Source organism: Cervus elaphus, chromosome 28, assembly GCF_910594005.1.
Source record: "Cervus elaphus chromosome 28, mCerEla1.1, whole genome shotgun sequence".
Taxonomy (NCBI): domain Eukaryota; kingdom Metazoa; phylum Chordata; class Mammalia; order Artiodactyla; family Cervidae; genus Cervus; species Cervus elaphus.
Genome location: NC_057842.1, coordinates 50,461,018 through 50,479,393, shown reverse-complemented (window position 1 = coordinate 50,479,393; position 18,376 = coordinate 50,461,018). Strand labels below are relative to the sequence as shown.

Below are 18,376 nucleotides of genomic sequence, written 5' to 3'. Positions count from 1 at the left end.
AACGCTGAATGGCAAAAGGCTACTGCTCTCTGAAGGTGAAAAGTCACTCAGCCATGTCTGACTCTTTGCAACCCCAGGGGCTATAGCCCACCAGGCTCCTCTGTCCATGGGAGTCTCCAGGCAAGAATACTGGAGTGGGTGGCCATTCGGGATCTTCCCAACCCAGGGATCAAACCCACGTCTCCTGCATTACAGGCAAATTCTTTACCATCTGAACCATCACACTGCTCTCTAAGACCATGATTTTGTGGAACAGAGAAAAGAATAGGACGTGACTGTCTTACTAAGGTAACTTAATAAAGAATGGAACAATTTGGTAGTTTTAAGAGAATTTTGAAGGATCATTAATACAAAATGATATCAAAATACATAAATGGATGAGAACAGAGATAAAGTAACGAGTCAAATGATTCTTTTCTTCATGAGTATTTCCTTCCCCCACTCCTCAGAAAAAGAAATTAAGGAGAATCATTTTTCATGCAATTATACAAAAAACTCTATTTAAAAAAATCTTTAATATATGCTCATTGTCAGTTTCTTTCACCACAGTCCTTAGAAGAAGTTAGTCTGTTTAAATGTCCCAAATTTTTGATGGTTATAATTATATTCTTCATTAGTAGCAACATTAATAACAACCTAGCATAGACTAAAAGAGTAAATGCCAACTGAGAAGAGTAGAAAATATTTCAGGGCAAACTGAAGGCTCAAAAAATCTTTAATAATTCAAATTTAATATGTGGTTTTAGGTTAAAAAAGTGTGCTGCTTCTTAAAAGTTATCCTAGTAGAACAAAGTTTGTGTTATACAAAAATGACCATATTGAAACTGAAAAATGACATTCACTCATCACCTACAGCTTTCTTTAAAAAATACATATGCTGAACATATTTTGAAGTTTTGTTAATAAATTAGAACTAATGAAAGGTGGGGTCAGTAAGAATCAACACTTTAAAGACTGAAAAAATGAACACCAAATTCTCAGAAATTACATTGCAAGACTGGATATTTAAATTCATTCCTTTTCTTCTGGCAGATACCCACTTTAAACACTCAGTTCTGCTGGCTTATTGCAATGCCTGGCTGAAGCATGGTTTAACAGGTGAGAGTCCTTTTAAAGCAAGGCTGTTTATAAGTACTCAATATACTTAAAGAACCAAAACACTTTTAGAAAGACAAAGTGGCTAAATTCCAACCTTCAAAGTTTCTAGAAATCTCAAAATAACTCCAAGACAACTACCAGTAATCAAAGTGTAGGATAAAAAAATCCTTATGAAATTTTGGATTTAAGTCAAGGCTGGTTTTGGAATTTCCTTTCACTGCCACACTCATAAATGTAAGAAAAAAGTGATATCACTTACTTAAACAAAGGGTAAGTGTTGACTGCTCTGAAGAGGGGTATCTAATTTTTTATGCTCATGCACTTTGTAAAACTTCCAAACTATTTACAAGGCTGGCAAAGAAATTTGGGTAAAGGCAAGAAACAGTTTTCCTATCAATACTTACCACCTAAAACCTGAGTTTAGCATCAGTTGTCTCATAGTAAGTCAGGTTTTTTTTTTTTTTAAATAATTTTAGCTTCCTTGACAACTTTAATTCTTCTGGGGGTCTTCAGATATATGTAATACGTGACTATATAAATGTTCAGCTTGCTGGCTGTGATAACTGTACTACAGGTTAAGTAGGAGACTTTGTATATTGAAGATTTTATATCTAAAATATTATGATGTGTGCAACCTCCTATTGTTTAGCAAAAATTTTAACTGTGTACGTGTGTGTGTCCATGTATGCATACACCTGCACATGTGTGTTTGTGTGTGAGTGTGTGAGAAAGATAAAGGGTGGGTATGGAAGCAAAATGTTAATGACTGGTGAATCTACATGAAGAGTTATTATTCTATCCTTGCACCATTACTAAGGTCTGAAATTTTCAAAATAAAGAATGTGGTTATAAATTGTAACTCTATTTGACCCTAAGCATTATATGTAGTTGCTTTAATTCTTTTTTTGTCTATCCAAATCTTCCGCCATACTTAAACATAGATAGACTCTCTGACATAAAACCTTATTTAGGGCATTGATACTTGTTTCATAATCTGCCATGTCTAAAATCTACTTAAAAGAATGTTATCAGTAAGTTAAATAACAACCAAAGAAAATTTAAAGTATAATTGTATTAAAAAATTGCTAAACAATGAGTTTTTCCTTTAAAGTAAAATTACCACTGATTACTTTCTTACCTTGAAGAGCCTGCAACTTATGATCATTTGAAGAATTAAGAAATCTGTCCACAATTGTAATTCTGTTCTGGAGGAGTTTCTCAATAAGTTCAAGTCCATCAGGTCCCAGCAGCTCAAACAGCTTATAAGAAGAGGAAAATCAAAACAAACTGTTACCTCAAAATTAATGTTTTCAAAATTAATGTTTTCAAGTTATTACCATCTATTCAACAGAGCAATGAAGTTACACTAACACAGAAGAACCTAAAAAATATTTAGAAAAGAATTGTAAAAAAATAACAACTTAGGAAAGAAAAAAAAAAACTCCTCATATTTTCAGCTTTATAAGGCTATCTGCAATTATATGGGATTTCCCAGGCAAGAATATTGGAGTGGGTTTCCATTTCCTTCTCCAGGGGATCTTCTCAACCCAAGGATCAAACCCCGGTCTCCTGCATCGAAGGTGGATCTTTACCACCACCAGAGAAGCCCTATATAATTAAAGAGCATGATCCAATTGTTAAAATAACTATGATTCATATATAAAACCCTAAATCACAGGCCAAAAGTCTTTTACAATTGGTTTCTCTTGGGATAACCAAGGCCATGAAGTTGAATCCAAAGAGCTATCTCAAAAACAGCAGAGTTGTGGTAAACCACAATTAGAAGATTCACAGATTCAACAACTAAGCTGTAGAAGAGAACTGAGAAAGACACAACTGGAAGGACCCTCTTGGGGTGAGAATAAATATCAACAATAACCTTTGGAATTATTCCTTCAAAGGGGTCACAAATTTATTGGATTAGTGCATGGAATAATTTAAGGCCCAGGGCATTTTTGCAAACAATAGAATGGTCAGCTGGTAATTAGTAAAGATTAATGGCTGAGTGGGGTCAGGGGAAGTGGGAAAAAGGGTTCAGCTAACACTATCTTTGTCCCAAAGTGACTTCAGGTAAACTCACAGATGTGTCTCCACAAGGAACACCACCAGAAACAACACTGTGGAGTGAGAAAGAAATGTCTGCACTGAAATAATCCAGCTGGCCACTAAACCAACACGCAAATAACAATAATAAGCCTTGTAGGTGGAACTAGAAGAAATGGACAACTTCTTAGAAAGACACAGACTACCAAAACTAACTCAAGACAATCTGAAGAAATCTAAAACAAGTGAAAACTGAATTAGTAATCAGAAACTACCCACAAAGAAAAATCCAGATCCAGATAGCGTCAATGGTGAATTCTACAAAGCATTTAAAAAGTTAATACCAATTCCTCACAAACACTTCCAAATAACAGAAGAGGAAAGGATATTTCACAAATCATTTTATGAGGTCAGTACTACTCTGACCCCACAACCAGACAAATACATCAAAAGAAAACTATAGATGAGTATTTCTTAGCAATATGGACACAAAAGCCTCAGGGAAATACAAGCAACCCAGATCAAATCCAGCAATTTATTAAAAATTTATATACCATGACAATGTGAGATTTATTTCAGGAATATCAGGTTAGTTCAATGTAAGAAAATCATATCTATATTACATCATTGCAACAGAATAAAAAGCAAAAATCATATGGTTAGTTCAACAGATGCAGAAAAACCATTTGATAAAATCCAACATCCTTTTGTGATAAAAACAATGAATGAGCTAAGACTAGAAAGGAACTTCCATAACCTGATAAAGGGCATCTATAAAAATCCCACAGTTAACGTCATACTTAATGGTGAAACACTGAATTACTTTCCCACTAAGAATGGAAACAAGACAAAAGGGTGTGCATTTGTGACTCTACTGAACATTGTACTGGAGGTTCAAGTCGGGGCAATTAGGCAAGAAAAAGAAGCAGAAAGCATCCAGATTGAAAATGAAAAGGTATAACTATTTCTATTTGTAGAAATAGTTGGAAAATAGAAAATACTAAACTTTTCTCTATGTGGAAAATACTGAAGAACATAAAAAAATAGTATTAGAACTAATAAATAAGTGAAGTTTTCAAAAAGCACACCAAGACCATTCAGTGAGGAAAGATCGGTCTTTTCAACAAATGATGGGACAACTGGCTAGCCCCATATGAAATAAATTGAAGTTGGACCCTTATACCACACACGAAAATTAAACTGAAATGAAACAGTGATCTACATTTAACAAACAAACTTATGAACTCTTTATTCAAGTAAATCTTAATGGGTTCAGATTTGGTAAGGGATTCTTATATATGACACCAAAAGCATAAGTAACACAAGAAAACACAGATAATCTGAACTTCATCAACATAAGAAACATCTGCTTCAAGGATACCATCAAGAAAGTGAATAAGACAACTCACAGGACGGGATAAAATATTTACCAATCATATATCTGTGAAAGTTCTTACTACTAATAAAAAGGAAACCAATGAGAAAATGAACCAAGGATCTGATTTATCCAAGGAAAATCAATAAACGACCAATAAGCACATGAAAAGATACTCAACATCATTAGTCACTAAAGAAATACAAAGAAGACCCACTGGAAAGAAGAATTTTTTAATGGAAAATAATGCGTTGGGAAGGATGTAGAGAAAACTAGAATTCTCATACTTTGTAAGAATACAAAGTTGTGTAACCATTGTGAAAAACAGTTTTCTGGTTTCTCAGTAAGTTAAACACAGAATTACAATATGACTCCGCATTTCCATCCCTAGGTATATACCCAAAAGAATTTAAAACATATCCAAACAAAAACTTGCACACAAATAGCGCTATTAACATAGCCAAAAGGTAGAAACAACCCAAATGGCCATCAACTCATGTATGGATAAACAAAAAGCAGTATACTCACACAACAGAAAATACTAAGGCATAAAAAGGAATGAAGTCGTATACAATATGGATGAACCTTCAAAACACTTTGCTAAGTATAATAAGTTAGTCACAAAAGGTCACATATTGTGATTCCATTAATATGATGTCTTAAATAGGGAAATCTCTAGAGACAGAAAGTAAGCTGGTGGTTGTTCAGGGCTTAGGGGTTGGGGCAAGGGGGTGGGGTCAGGAGGAAGTACAGAAAAAGTAGCTAAAGGTTCCGGATTCCTTTTTGAAGTTTCATAAATATTTTAACAATGACCATGGTGATGGTTGTACTTACCTATGAATATACTAAAAATTACTGATTTATATACTTTAAGTGAGTGAACTGTATGGTATGTGTACTATTTATCAATGAAGCTATTTTTTAAAACTATGAACCAAAATGACTTATAATACTAAAAGTAACCAATAAACTGCTTAGGGTTGGAAATATTAAAGATAAAGATTAAATATAAATTTTCTGATAAGCATTTTAAGTAGGTTTTGAATGGCTGTTAGACACAAGCAAGCCTCATGCTTAAGGTAAGGGTGATATTAAAAAACAAGAAATTCAAAAAACATAAATGTGACACATACCTACACAGTTAATTTCCCCTGACACTCCAAACAAACTGTATCAGGAAATGCTCTCTACATACACCATGGAAGGTCTTTATGTCCTATCAACTTTCAAAGACTGTGTTAATTCTTAAATTGAGACCATTTCCCTATAAGGATATGATTTACTGGAGCAGTTACCCTGACATATATTCCCAGCTACTCAAGGTTATTTAATTTGAAATATAATGTTGACATATGAAAAATTAGATTCAGAAATTTTTAGTCCAACATAATTTTAGGAAACCACCAGTGTAACTGGAAGATAACTTCTAGACAAAATATCTCAGGTACAAAATCACAGCACAAAGAACATGTTATTAATATTTCTTAAAAATAACACATCTGTGATCTAGCAAAAGAGACAAGAAAGCTGTTTTGCTCTGAATAGCAGGACTTCCCTAACCCACGATGAAGAATCCCCAGCAGAATTCTGAGATCAGCTGCCATCAGATTTAGAGCAATCCCAAATTCTGCTTTTCCTAACATTTGCCATTTTCATCTACACTGAGAGCAGGTGCAGTTCTCATTCAAGATTTGCACTCCAAAAAAAAGAAAAAGATTTGCACTACAAACTAATCTGGCACAGAGACTAGCTGTTTATAAAGGTACAGCTGTCTGGATCACTGCAAACAAGTTCCAGAAGCTATCAAATTGAAAAAAAAAAAAAGGAGGGGTGGGCAGGAAAAGTTAGCTATGGGTAGAGAAGAAGGCATCAACTACAGAGTTTAAAAAAAAAAATACAGCTCTCAAACAAAAAAAAGACAAGTTTTAGTACTCTGGCTATAAGTTAAGGATATGAGATTTATAGGAACAGACAGGTAATATCCTATTCCTGGTAGATTCTGCTAAAGCCAACATTATCTATTAAATAATTTATCAACAGATAAAGGTGCTCAGAGATTTCACTGTTATTATAATTCCTTTTTTATTAAATTAGATGAGCAAATTAAAGTACCTCCTCATTAGACTAAAATAATGGAAACAATAAGAAAAATTAACCAATAGACTACATTCCTGAAAAGCCAAAAAAAAAAAAATCTCAGAACATGTACGGACTAAATTTAAAGCAGCATTACTTCTTTGTTTCTTACACTTTTAACAGACGAATGTAGTTTGTGAATCTCTCAGGAAAGGCAATCCCCACTTTCCACTGTATTCTGACTTACATCATTTTTATTCCAACAGGAACAAAGCTATAGTGGATGCTATATCCCAACACAGTATCAAATAAATCACAAACATTATATTATCATAAAAGCAAAATATAGAGTAATGAAAACCTTTAAATAATATACCATGGAAAATTATACTACAAATCTTAGGAAAACTGGTAAGAAAAAAAGTTATCATGGGGCTAAATAAGAACTATAAATCTGTTCAAGAGCTGGGGTATGCAGAGATATGCTGAGGGTTTGTGAAATCCCAGAATAAACATGATAAACATACTTGTATTATGGGTTTACTCAAAGATTTTCATGCAAAACATTATTGCCAAGTAAAAGGGTCTGGTCATGGTAATGTCCTGTTTGAATCCAATTTCTCAGGTTAGTCAAAAAGTGTTAGACTAAGTATTTAATCACTAAAACAAGCTTTAAAGCAAATAAAACCCAGGTTTTTAAAAGGTTTGTCAGTTACACTGTTTCCATCTAGTCAATATTAAGGAATTCATTAAAAGTCAAAAATAAGTCTATCTGAAGTTCCAAAAAAATCACTTTCAAAATAAAGACCAATCAGTCTTCCTTCTCCCAGTGAAGAAATGACTCATTGGAAAAGATTCTGATGCTGGGAAAGACTGAAGGCAGGAGGAGAAGGGGATAACAGAAGATGAGATGCTTGGATGGATCACTGACGCGGTGGACATGAGTTTGAGCAACTTCCGGGAGTTAGTGAAGAACAGGGAAGCCTGGAGTGCTGCAGTCCGTGGGGTTGCAAAGAGCTGGACAAGACTGAGTGACTGAACTGAACTGATTCTCCCTATCAAACAGTCAATGGGCATTCTGAAAAACAGCTAGTGATGCACATTAGGCATAATATATTCATGTGAATGAGGTACAACAATACAGTTAAGTGGATTATGGAATTAACCACAATACGGAGGCTACCCTCTAAAAGTTGTTCTTCAAAAATTGGCCATGGTGATAGACAGGTACATACTGCTATATTCAAAATGGATAACCTGGCTTCCCTGGTGGTCCAGTGCATAAGAATCTGCCTTGCAATGCAAGGGACATGGGTTTGATCCCCGGTCCAAGAAGATCCCACTTGCCTCAGAGCCACAAAGCCTTGGCACCACAGCTATGGAGCCAGTGCTCTGCAGCCTGGGAGCCGCAACGACTGAGCCCACACTCAGCCCGAGCTCCGCGACAAGAGAAGGCATGGCCAGCTAAAGAAAGCCCTTGCAAAACAACAAAGCACCACAGCCCCAAAATTAAATACATCAATCAATCTTAGAAAACAGATAACCAACAAGAACCCACGGCACAGCACACGGAACCTCTGCCCAACGTTCTGTGAAAGCCTGGACGGGAGGGGGTTGGGGGAGAATGGATACATGTACAGGTATGACTGAGTCCCTTCGCTGGCCACCTGAAAATATCACAACACTGTTAACTGGCTATATGCCAATACAAAATTTAAAAGTTTAATATAAAAAAAAAGAGAATTAAAAAAAAAAGATTGACCATGGCTTTGTCCTGTTCAAATTTTACGATATATAAACTAGAAGACATATTAAATCAAATTTACTTCAAGTATTAATATGGTTCATGACAGAATAAAAATTTTGAAATTTTCTGAATAGTCTGATATAATCTGCCAGATCAAAGGAAAAGTAATAGAGGTAAATATAAAACCCCACAATTATAGAACCCACATGTAAAATCAACACTAAAAATTCAAATAGAAAAAGCTCCTGTGTACTGTACAAGATGAAGAAATATTATCCCACAAATAAATTCCTAAGAAAAATCCAGAAAGGACAGTGAGTGTGTGTGTGTGCGTGTGTGTGTGTGTTACTTGCTCAGTGGTGTCCAACTCTTTGCAACCTCATGGACTGTAGCCGGGGAGGTTGGTTATTTACTGACTCAATATGGATTTTAAAAAATGCAATGAAGGCTAGGGGAAAATTTACTGTAGTAATTGCAAAGTTGTATCTCAAAAACCCCATTTAGCATCTCAAAGGATACTACATTAATTGAATCATATTTTTTTGTACTTGTAATTTTTTATTTTCTTTAAAGAAATTAGCCCACCAGGCTCCTCTGTCCATGGAAGTTCCCAGGCAAGAATACTGGAGCGGGTTGCATTTCCTACTCTAGGGGATTTCCTGACACAGGGATTGGACTCCCATCTCTTGTGTCTCCTGTGTTGGCAGACTGATAATTTAATCATATTTAGAAGGCTGAGTTCAATTTTAATCTATACATTTTTAAACACACAAAAAAAGAGTAGAACAAGAAAAGGAAAGTAAAAATAAGATATATCTATGCAAATGTTTTCAACTGCAGATCTCTTATCTATTATTATCCATTCTGTTCAAAGGATCCTCATTCATAGATTTGACAAAGACAATGAATATTATTCTGGGTCCATCTTCCTTGATCTTCCTCCATATGTCATTCTTTGTCCTTCTTAAAACACACTATTCCTTTGATATCCTTGACACACCATTCTTTTGATATGTATCCTATCACTCTGTTACATTCCTATCTTCTCTTCAGGTTCACTTTAACTATTACACATTGGAGCTCCTTAAGGTTTAATCCCAGGCTTTCTCTTAATTCCACTCCTTGTTCTTTCCTTAACTGCTTGCATACAAGCCTTCAACTCCCATTACCACGCATATACTGATAACTCATAAATTTACACATCCTTCCCAGATCTCTATGCTGAACTTCATGTGGAAGTCTTAAATCCTCCCACAATTCCACATATGCCCAAAACTATCTCTGTTTTCCACATACTTCACTGTTTTACACTTGTTTTTATTTCCATGAATGGCACCGCCATCCTTCCAGTTACACAAGTCAAAAGCTAAAATGCACCCTTACCGCCTCTTTACCCCATCACACCCAACTCTACTCCTGTCATCCAATCCACTCTCAAGTTCTCTGTTACTAAACAGATTTCAAGCCTTTCTCCTTGCCTGTCTGAAACTCCTCATTATTGCCTGTACCACTCAAAGGGCTTCCTAAATGGTTTTTGCACATCTATCCAAATGACACAAGCACAGAACAATGACAATTTTATGAAATGTAGGTCTGATCAATCGTCACTGCCTTCTGTCCACTCCTTGACAACAAATTTTCAATTGCCTTCCACTGTTCTCAAGATAAAGTACTGAATTAAACTGAACATAGGACCAGAACCTCAAAACATCACAAAGTGCTAAATGAAGAGTCAATAACACTGATACTGAGGTATATTCAATGACACTGCTCTGACTAGAAAGAATTTTAATATCAATAATAAAGTTAAATACTCTTCAAAACAGCATCCTTTTAAATTCTCCTGTCACATTAACTACATGTCAAGAGACAAGGCTAGTGATGAGGTTAGTGGCTACTGCATTAAAGAGCAAACAGAATACTTCAGTCATCGCAAAAAGACAGCACTGGGCTGGAAGATATATTGGTTCTATTATAAAACACTCTGCTGAGATCTAGATAGAATATTTTTATACAGCAAAATTTATCTGTCTAGTTGTATCACAATGACTACCAAATCTGATTTTCTTTAAAGCTCATAGTTTTACATTAGAGTTTATTTACTTTTTGTGTTGTATATTCTTCAAGTTTTGGCAAATGTATGATGCCTACATGTACCCATCATTATAGTATCATAACAGAAGAGTTCACTGCCCTAAAAACCCCCTGCGCTCCACCAATTCATCCCTTTGTTCTTTGTCCCCAAACCCTGGTAACCACTTATCTTTTGACTGTCTCCAGGGTTTTGCCTTTTCCAGGATGTCACATAGCTGGAATCATACAGTGCACACCCTTTTCTGATTGACTTCTTTCACTTAGAAATAATCATTTAAGGTTCTTAAGTGTTTTTCATGGCTTGCAGGCTCATTTCTTTAATCACTGAATACTATTCCATCATATGGATATACCACAGTTTATGCATCTATTTCCCTACTGAAGGATATCTAGTTTGCTTTTGACAACTGTCTTTATTTTTTATTTCATTAAATTCTGTTTTTTACACAAAGTATCTCATCCATAAAAATATACAAGCAAGTCCTATTCAGAGAAAGGCTGAAAGAATATCACTAAATTGCACATTTTTCATTTTTGCCTTTTCCAAATTTTCTACAATAATAAACATATATTACTTAATCAGATGAAGTTTTATTTTTAGATAATACAAACCAGATTCTGGTTTAACAACTGCTTTTTAACTTTTTGTCCACTAAGGATACAAAACATTACCAACTTAATAAATAAAATAGGTTTTTACAAATTGCCATTATTTGGAATGAACACAAGAAATTATATAAACCAAAAAATCCCTTATCATGTTGATAAATCAGCTGATAACTAATAGTACAAGGACCAAGGAATAAACTTTTTTCCTCTACCAAATCTTATTTTTCAAACGAAAAACCTTTTTTTTTTTTTAAATCAAGTACAATGTAACCACATAGGAATCAGGCTAACACAGCATTTTCTAAAAAATCTGACCACTGAAAAACTATTTCAGTACCTCTAACAATATTATAATTATCAGTTTGAATAGCAATAAATGTTTAGCAATTTAATCATTTGAGTTAATAAGTAAACCCATTATCCTGGTATCTAACTGGAGAGGTATAGAGATGCAGAAAGTGTGGAAAGTACATTATATATTACGCATTAACAGAAGAGCCATCATGGCACTTTGAACTAAGCTAGTTAGAGAAAGGAACAGCAGCTCGCAAACAGAAATTAAAAATTTGTTTGAGCATTTAAATGGCTAGATTTACAAAATGGAGCAAGTGAATAAAGTATTACTCTCGAAGTAAGCTTATTTAATTGTGTATCAAAAGCAATTTAACATTTTCACAGAAAGCAATACCTGTAACTCCTCAAATATACATTTAATGTTGGTATGAGACTTATTTATTATGTTTCATGGCAATACACAGGGAATAATGTTCAGCCTCTTTTCTTATTGGCAGAGACAAGGAAAATCACAGCATTTTTTAAGGGAACTTTCTATCTGGAGGATTTGTAAGACACTAAACTCTCTACACAGAAATTGAGTCCCCAGAAATATTATAGAACACATCACTTTTGCTGGGTATTAGTTAGTATACAAAATGCATAAGCAATAAAGTTATGAGAACCAAGCACCCACACAAACAAGACACAGGGTTAAAAGTACCAAAATAGGGCTTCCTTGGTGGCTCAGCGGTCAAGAATCTATCTGCCAATGCAAGAGACGCAGGTTCGATCCCTGGTCCAGGAAGACCCCACATGCCTAGAAGCAGCTAAGCTCATGTACCGCAGCTATAGCGCTTGTGCTCCAGAGCCCACATGCCACAGCTACTGAAGCCACACAGCCTAGAGCCTGTCCTCTGCAACAGGAGAAGCCCGCGCGCTGCAACGAAGAGCTGCCCCCGCTCCCAGCAACGAGAGAAAGGCCCCACGGCAACGAAGACACAGCACAGCCACAAGGAAATCAATCAATCAATTCTTTCAAAATGACAAAATAAGGCTAAATTATAATGTCCCTGCAGAAGGAAACGGCAACCCACTCCGGTATTCCTGCCTGGGAAATCCCATGAACAGAGCAGCCTGGTGGGTTACAGTCCGTGGGGTTGCAAACAGTCAGACACAACTTAGCGACTTAGCCACTAAACAACAACAAAAATAATAAAGTAAGTAACAATGAGTTCCTGGGATCTTTTTGTTAAAATTATCAAAATACTTGTAAAGGCTACAAGTATTAGTTATTCTTATTAAAACAACAAAACCATCATGATTAATTTTCCACTGTCTTGAGCAAACTTAAGATTTCCATTTTAACCCTAAGTAGAAAGAACAGCTGAAAAAGTGTTTATTGGTCACGGATTCTGACAGGACAACTGACTTTCCATATATTGAATTTAGTCTACTATTTTCAAATTGTAGAATGTTTATAAATAAAAAAACCCTTAAACAGTTTGTCACAATAAAAAATAATGATGATCTTAAAGGATAATCACAGCCATTACTCTTTTTTAAAAAATATAATATATTTTACATTTAAATTTCTTCCTAAAATTATCTTGAAAAAAACTCCCTTTTATGCTTAACACTGGAAGGAGGCTGCCTTCTGATAATAAGTATTAGCAATTAAGATGAAAAAGAAGGTATGGCACAAAATTCACACTTGAATGCACCTTCTCTGGCAAGACAGAAAAAGAGAAAAACCTAAAAGATACCTCAAACTTAAAAAGAAGAAAAATATTGCCCTGGACCATAAATCAAGCAAAAAAAGTAAAGCACTGAGTAGGGTAAAAGTGACAAGCTGAGCTCCAGTTTTGGACAGCAAGGCCAGGAGCCTGGCTCCTGTGAGACAATCAAGATGAAAAATGCTGCAAACAACGTGGGAAGTAGAGCCAGGTGACTTAGGTGAAGCCAGAGCATGGGCACGGGGCTCCCCTGATCATGAGAAGGGCCTGAAAAGAACTATCACCAAGATGAGACTTCTACACCTTCTATACCTTCTACCACACCTTCTACAGCAATCTAAGATGGGGAGGAGGGGGAATGTGGAGGGAAGACCCTACAAATCAACATCAGCATAAGAATTAAAATTGTAAAACATAGGAACAAATCTTACAGTAAAAATGACAGTCAACAAAATCAACACAGGAACTTAAGTTTACTCAGAAAAAGGTAATATGGAACAATGTGATAAAGCCTTTCAAGTAAGCACTAAAGTTCCAGGAGATAATAAAGCAGTTGTTTTCTATTAAAAGGATTTATGAAACAGAACAAAAGAAGCTATATTGAAACATTCTATCCTTCTTGCTCAATTTTTCTGTAAACAATGCTGCTATTTAAAAAGTTTATTAATTTAAAAAATGATGATAACTGATTCAAGGAAAAACAAATTTTAAAGCTCTATCAATCAAGGTGATTCTCCTACTGCTGATAAATATTTGTAAAGTTAAAGGACCATACACTTGTGGTTTAAATAAAAACTACCTAGTAAAATGCCTTACATATTAAAAAAAAAAGATGCTTAACAAATCTTTGTGAAGAAAATGAGTAATGAAAAGAGGGAATTAATGATCAATATGAGGTCATTTTCAAACCACATTAGTTACCAGGTCATAAAATATACATATCTTTTAATATTCTCATTGGGATCTATTTTATTTTGCAGATAACAATAAATGTCCTCGATGTCATTTTATACTTTTAGAGTATTTGAAATGCTATCATGATTGTTATCAATAGCATTTAAAAACAAGTAGTTATAAACAGATTAAACATTTCAAAGAAGAAACCCATTTCCACTGTGAAACAATTATATCCATTATAACTGGGTGTAACTTGAAGGACATCAGGCTTGTCCCAACCCCTTTGTATCTAAAGATGGGAAACTACCAGATGTCTTATTGTTTAAAACGGATACCCGCTATATGAACAAAAGCCAAAACATATGTGAGAAAAAATAAAGACCAGCAAAATTAAAACATGGTTCTTTGAAAGCAAACACTCTTGTATCAAAAATTAGGTACTGGGGCAACATAACTAAAAGTTGGTGTAAAAAATTTTTTTTTAATAAGACGACATTTACGAATAACTTTAGAGCAAAAAGCTTGAATATGTGGCTAATGAAATGGCTAATTTCATAGACAAACACAATTGTCAAACAATTTAAGAAGAAACAGAAAATCTGAATAAACCAACAACTGGAAAATGTGAATTGCTAACTACAAAAGACACCAGGTGAGAAAGTTTATTAGCATACTAGTGTCAAATTTTCATGAAAGAAATAATTACTTTCTTTAAGAAACCTTTTAAAAAATAAAGAAACCTCCAGAAATTTACTTTATGAAGTCAGAATAACCTTAGGCATTAGTATTAAAATGGGCTTCCCTAGTGGCTCAGATGGTAAAGAATCCACCTGCAATGCAGGAGACCTGGAGTTGATCCCTGGGTCAGGGCGATCCCCTGGAGATGGAATGGCAACCCACTTCAGTATCCTTGCCTGGAGAATTCCATGGACAGAGAAGCCTGGCAGGCTACAGTCCATGGGGTCACAAGGAGTCAGACATGACTGAGCAACTAACACATTAATATTAAAGCAGGGTAATTTACAAATTATCTGCTCAGGTTGGCATTCCAAGCACAGTAGGAGAACTGGAGTATCATGTGACTATCCAATAAAGCCCCAGGACAAACAGGAGGCAGTCTGATTTTCATAAATCAAGCTAAGGCAAACCCATGTATTTCCATTTTTAGTTACAAAATTTTAAAACTTAAGAGTTGTACCTACACCTCTACTGTATGTAATAAACAGCAAACACCATGCACTACAGAAAATGTGCTATCCAGAGAAAAAAGATACTCATTTAGGGAATGTCTTCCTTTGAGACAATAAGCAACTTTAGTTAGATTTATACATGAAATGAAAAAGATGTGCATACTGAAAACAAAGAATAATAAAGTATGATAAAAGAAAATGCTGAGTAATTCTGAAAAGTTTTGAATTAACAGTCCATGTGGAACTCAGTATCAGAATAATTATATAAAGCAGAGCATGTTATTTATAATACTGTAAACTATTCTTAGTTTGATTTGTGGCAGAAAAAATTATTAAATATTCATACATTCCAAAATGAAGTCTTAAACAACAAAAGAAAATGACCATGAAAATTAGGACAGTATTTATTTAACATTTATTTTTCTCTCAAGAAAAATGTGCTATGCAAATTGTTGCTGCATTGCAGAGAATTAGATAAATTACATTTTCAGAAAAACTTACTCATTATTTACAGGTACTTAATCTAACACAACAACTTAACAAAGCTAAAAACCAAGGTCACTTACAACTTAATTAAAACTACTTGGAATGTAAATCTATTTATTCCTCACACACTATAATTAATTAGATGTATAAGTTAAGGTTAAAGTTAAGTATCATTGCATATTTAAAAGTTTACTTTACAATTGCACACACATGGCAAATTTATAGTGTACTAGATTATTAAAAAGAAATTATGCTGATTTTTAAATGCCTTCGTGAAAACAAATTTATAGCCATCATATGCATGTATGAGTGGATGCATATTATGCGTATATATATAAAGTTGAACAAATATTAAATTTTAAATATTTAAATAAATGCTTACAGCAATTTCTAAATTTAATAGCCATACTTATTTATGCTTATAAACTGACAACTAAAACATTATTCAGAATGCTTTTTATTCACCTCAAATACTTTGAAAGCACAGAAATGTATTATTTATTCTATTAATATATTTATTTCTTTCCCATATCAATACATTACAGTTATTTCTCAATATATATTTAGGAAATCCATATGCTCTTCCAAATCAGTCATAACAACATTCATTATATCAAATATAATTTTCTTGCCCATTCTTCTTTTAAATATATGTGTGAAAGTTCCCAGAGGAAGAGACTTAAGAAAGCAAGATAATGGGAATGGGGTGATTGAACTCTGTTACCTTACCTTTCCTTTTTGTCTCCCCAAACCAAAGAGTACTTGACACACAGTAGAGAATGAATGAATGAGTGAATGACTGAATGAACAGTACCAAACAGAGAAGAATAAAACTAAATGCGTGGAATCTGGCAAAATGTCTTACTCTCTGAACAATCATTCCAACTAAGAGCAAAATAGTCTGAAATCTGTTATTGCCACAAATTGGAAGCAAGTAAGTATTTTTAAGTCCTCATTGTGAGCTTAATATATTAATAACATCTTTTCCTCCATATCTACAACAAGATGGCACAAGACCTTGAGAACTCTTGGGGATGAAAGGTATCTTAAAAGTCAACCCTCCACAAATTTCAACAAACTAATCATTGAGCACACATGTCTATCTTTCCAATAAAAGATCTCATTATTTGCCAAAAGAGCACCTTATATTTAAAGGATTCAGAAAATGTTTGCCTGAGCTGAGATCTGTCTTCATGTACCTTCCACCCAGAGTCCTAGTTAAAATTTTGGGCCATCCTTCTTCCACATACAGATCTTCAAATATTATGCCCATCCTCCTATCCCACCATAGCTTTCTCTAGAAAAGAATAACCAGTTAGAGGTTTTTCAAGTGTTCATTACAAAACATTAATTCTACTTCCTTCACTGACCTCATCACTCTCTTCTCTATGCCTTTTGTAGGACTGTAACTCCCTTAAAAAAAAGTATGGTGGCCAGGTGCGGCCTGAAGAGCACAAAAAAGAGCTAACTGTCATTACCCATGTATAAGATTGTACTTTTTTAATATTAAAATTGTATTGTTAGCTAGCTACATAAGACTGCTTACAAAAATAATACATATGCAACACTTAGCATCTGCTAGGCACTATTATAAGTGTTTCAAGTGCTTTACACCCTAGCTTCACAGCAACCTATATGGTAAGCCTATCACTTTCTCCACATAACAATTATGAAAACTGCCCCTTGGAGAAGTGACTTGGCCAAAGTCAGTTATCAGCAGGAGAGCTAGGATTCATACATGTGTCTGCCCTAAAGCCCATTCTCTCTTAAACACTTGAATTCACAGTTCCCATAGCTAACTCCTACCGAATTTAGTCTATTCAAATGCTGCTGCTGAACTAGACCTTCCTATCTAAAATTAACAGTGTTCCTTGTTACAAGTATATGAACTTGTATTTATCTATTTTATCATGTCATATTCAGCCCATTGTTCTAACAATTTGAGCCATAAAGAAGATAAAAGCAACATTCAACCATGATTATATATATATTTATAGCTAGTGCTTTCCCAATATAGACTATAAAACTTAAGAGACCTGTTACAGCAGGTAAAACACTTCAACTGTCTCGACCTTTCCTAATTTTTACATTCAGCTAAAAGTAGAACATGAATTTTCCTCATAAAAATTTTATCCCTTATAAAGTAAAAGTAGGAATGAATATTCTGAAGTGGCAGACAATGTGGAAGTCACAAGAACCTCGGGAGAAAATGGCTCTATCACTTTAGAACACGTAATGTGAATATATTCATATACGTACCTACAAATTAAATACAAAGATACATCTGCCCCAAATAACATTCTGACTAAACCCAGTGAGACTAAGAAGAAAAAAATTCAAAAAAGAGAGGTTCAATCATGTCCTGAGGACTGCCTTTCTAAGCAGAACACCAAAAAAAAAAAAAAAAAAGATGAACAGACTTGCCTATTTATACTCAAAATATCTGCAAAAAAATTTGCAATCTCATTATAAATTATCTTATTAATTAAGAAAAAGTAATCCAACTTCATCATATGAAAAATTCACAATTCTCATAAGAAAGAAGTAAGTGGCCTATAAATATATGGGGAAAAAAAGCTTTACCTCAGTAGTAATAAAATGTAATTAAAACAGTGAGATATCATTTTCTCCCTAATAAACTGGGCTGGCCAAGAATGTAAGTTCAAGGATACTCTTATACACTACAGGTAGAAATGTGCACTGGTGGATTCTTCCAGGAAAGAATTCTGTCAGTACTAGGAATATATTAAAG

The 18,376-nt window shown here is 34.4% G+C and overlaps 1 protein-coding gene across 2 annotated transcripts in view; it reads right to left on the bottom strand.

The window, feature by feature from the left end:
- Positions 1–18,376, bottom strand: part of ASCC3 (activating signal cointegrator 1 complex subunit 3) — a 324,079-nt gene that overhangs the window by 258,831 nt on the left and 46,872 nt on the right. For both annotated transcript variants that reach the window (XM_043890243.1, XM_043890244.1), the window contains exon 5: positions 2,237–2,357. In XM_043890243.1, coding sequence (XP_043746178.1) covers positions 2,237–2,357 — 121 coding nt within the window. The remainder of the gene's footprint in view (positions 1–2,236; positions 2,358–18,376) is intronic.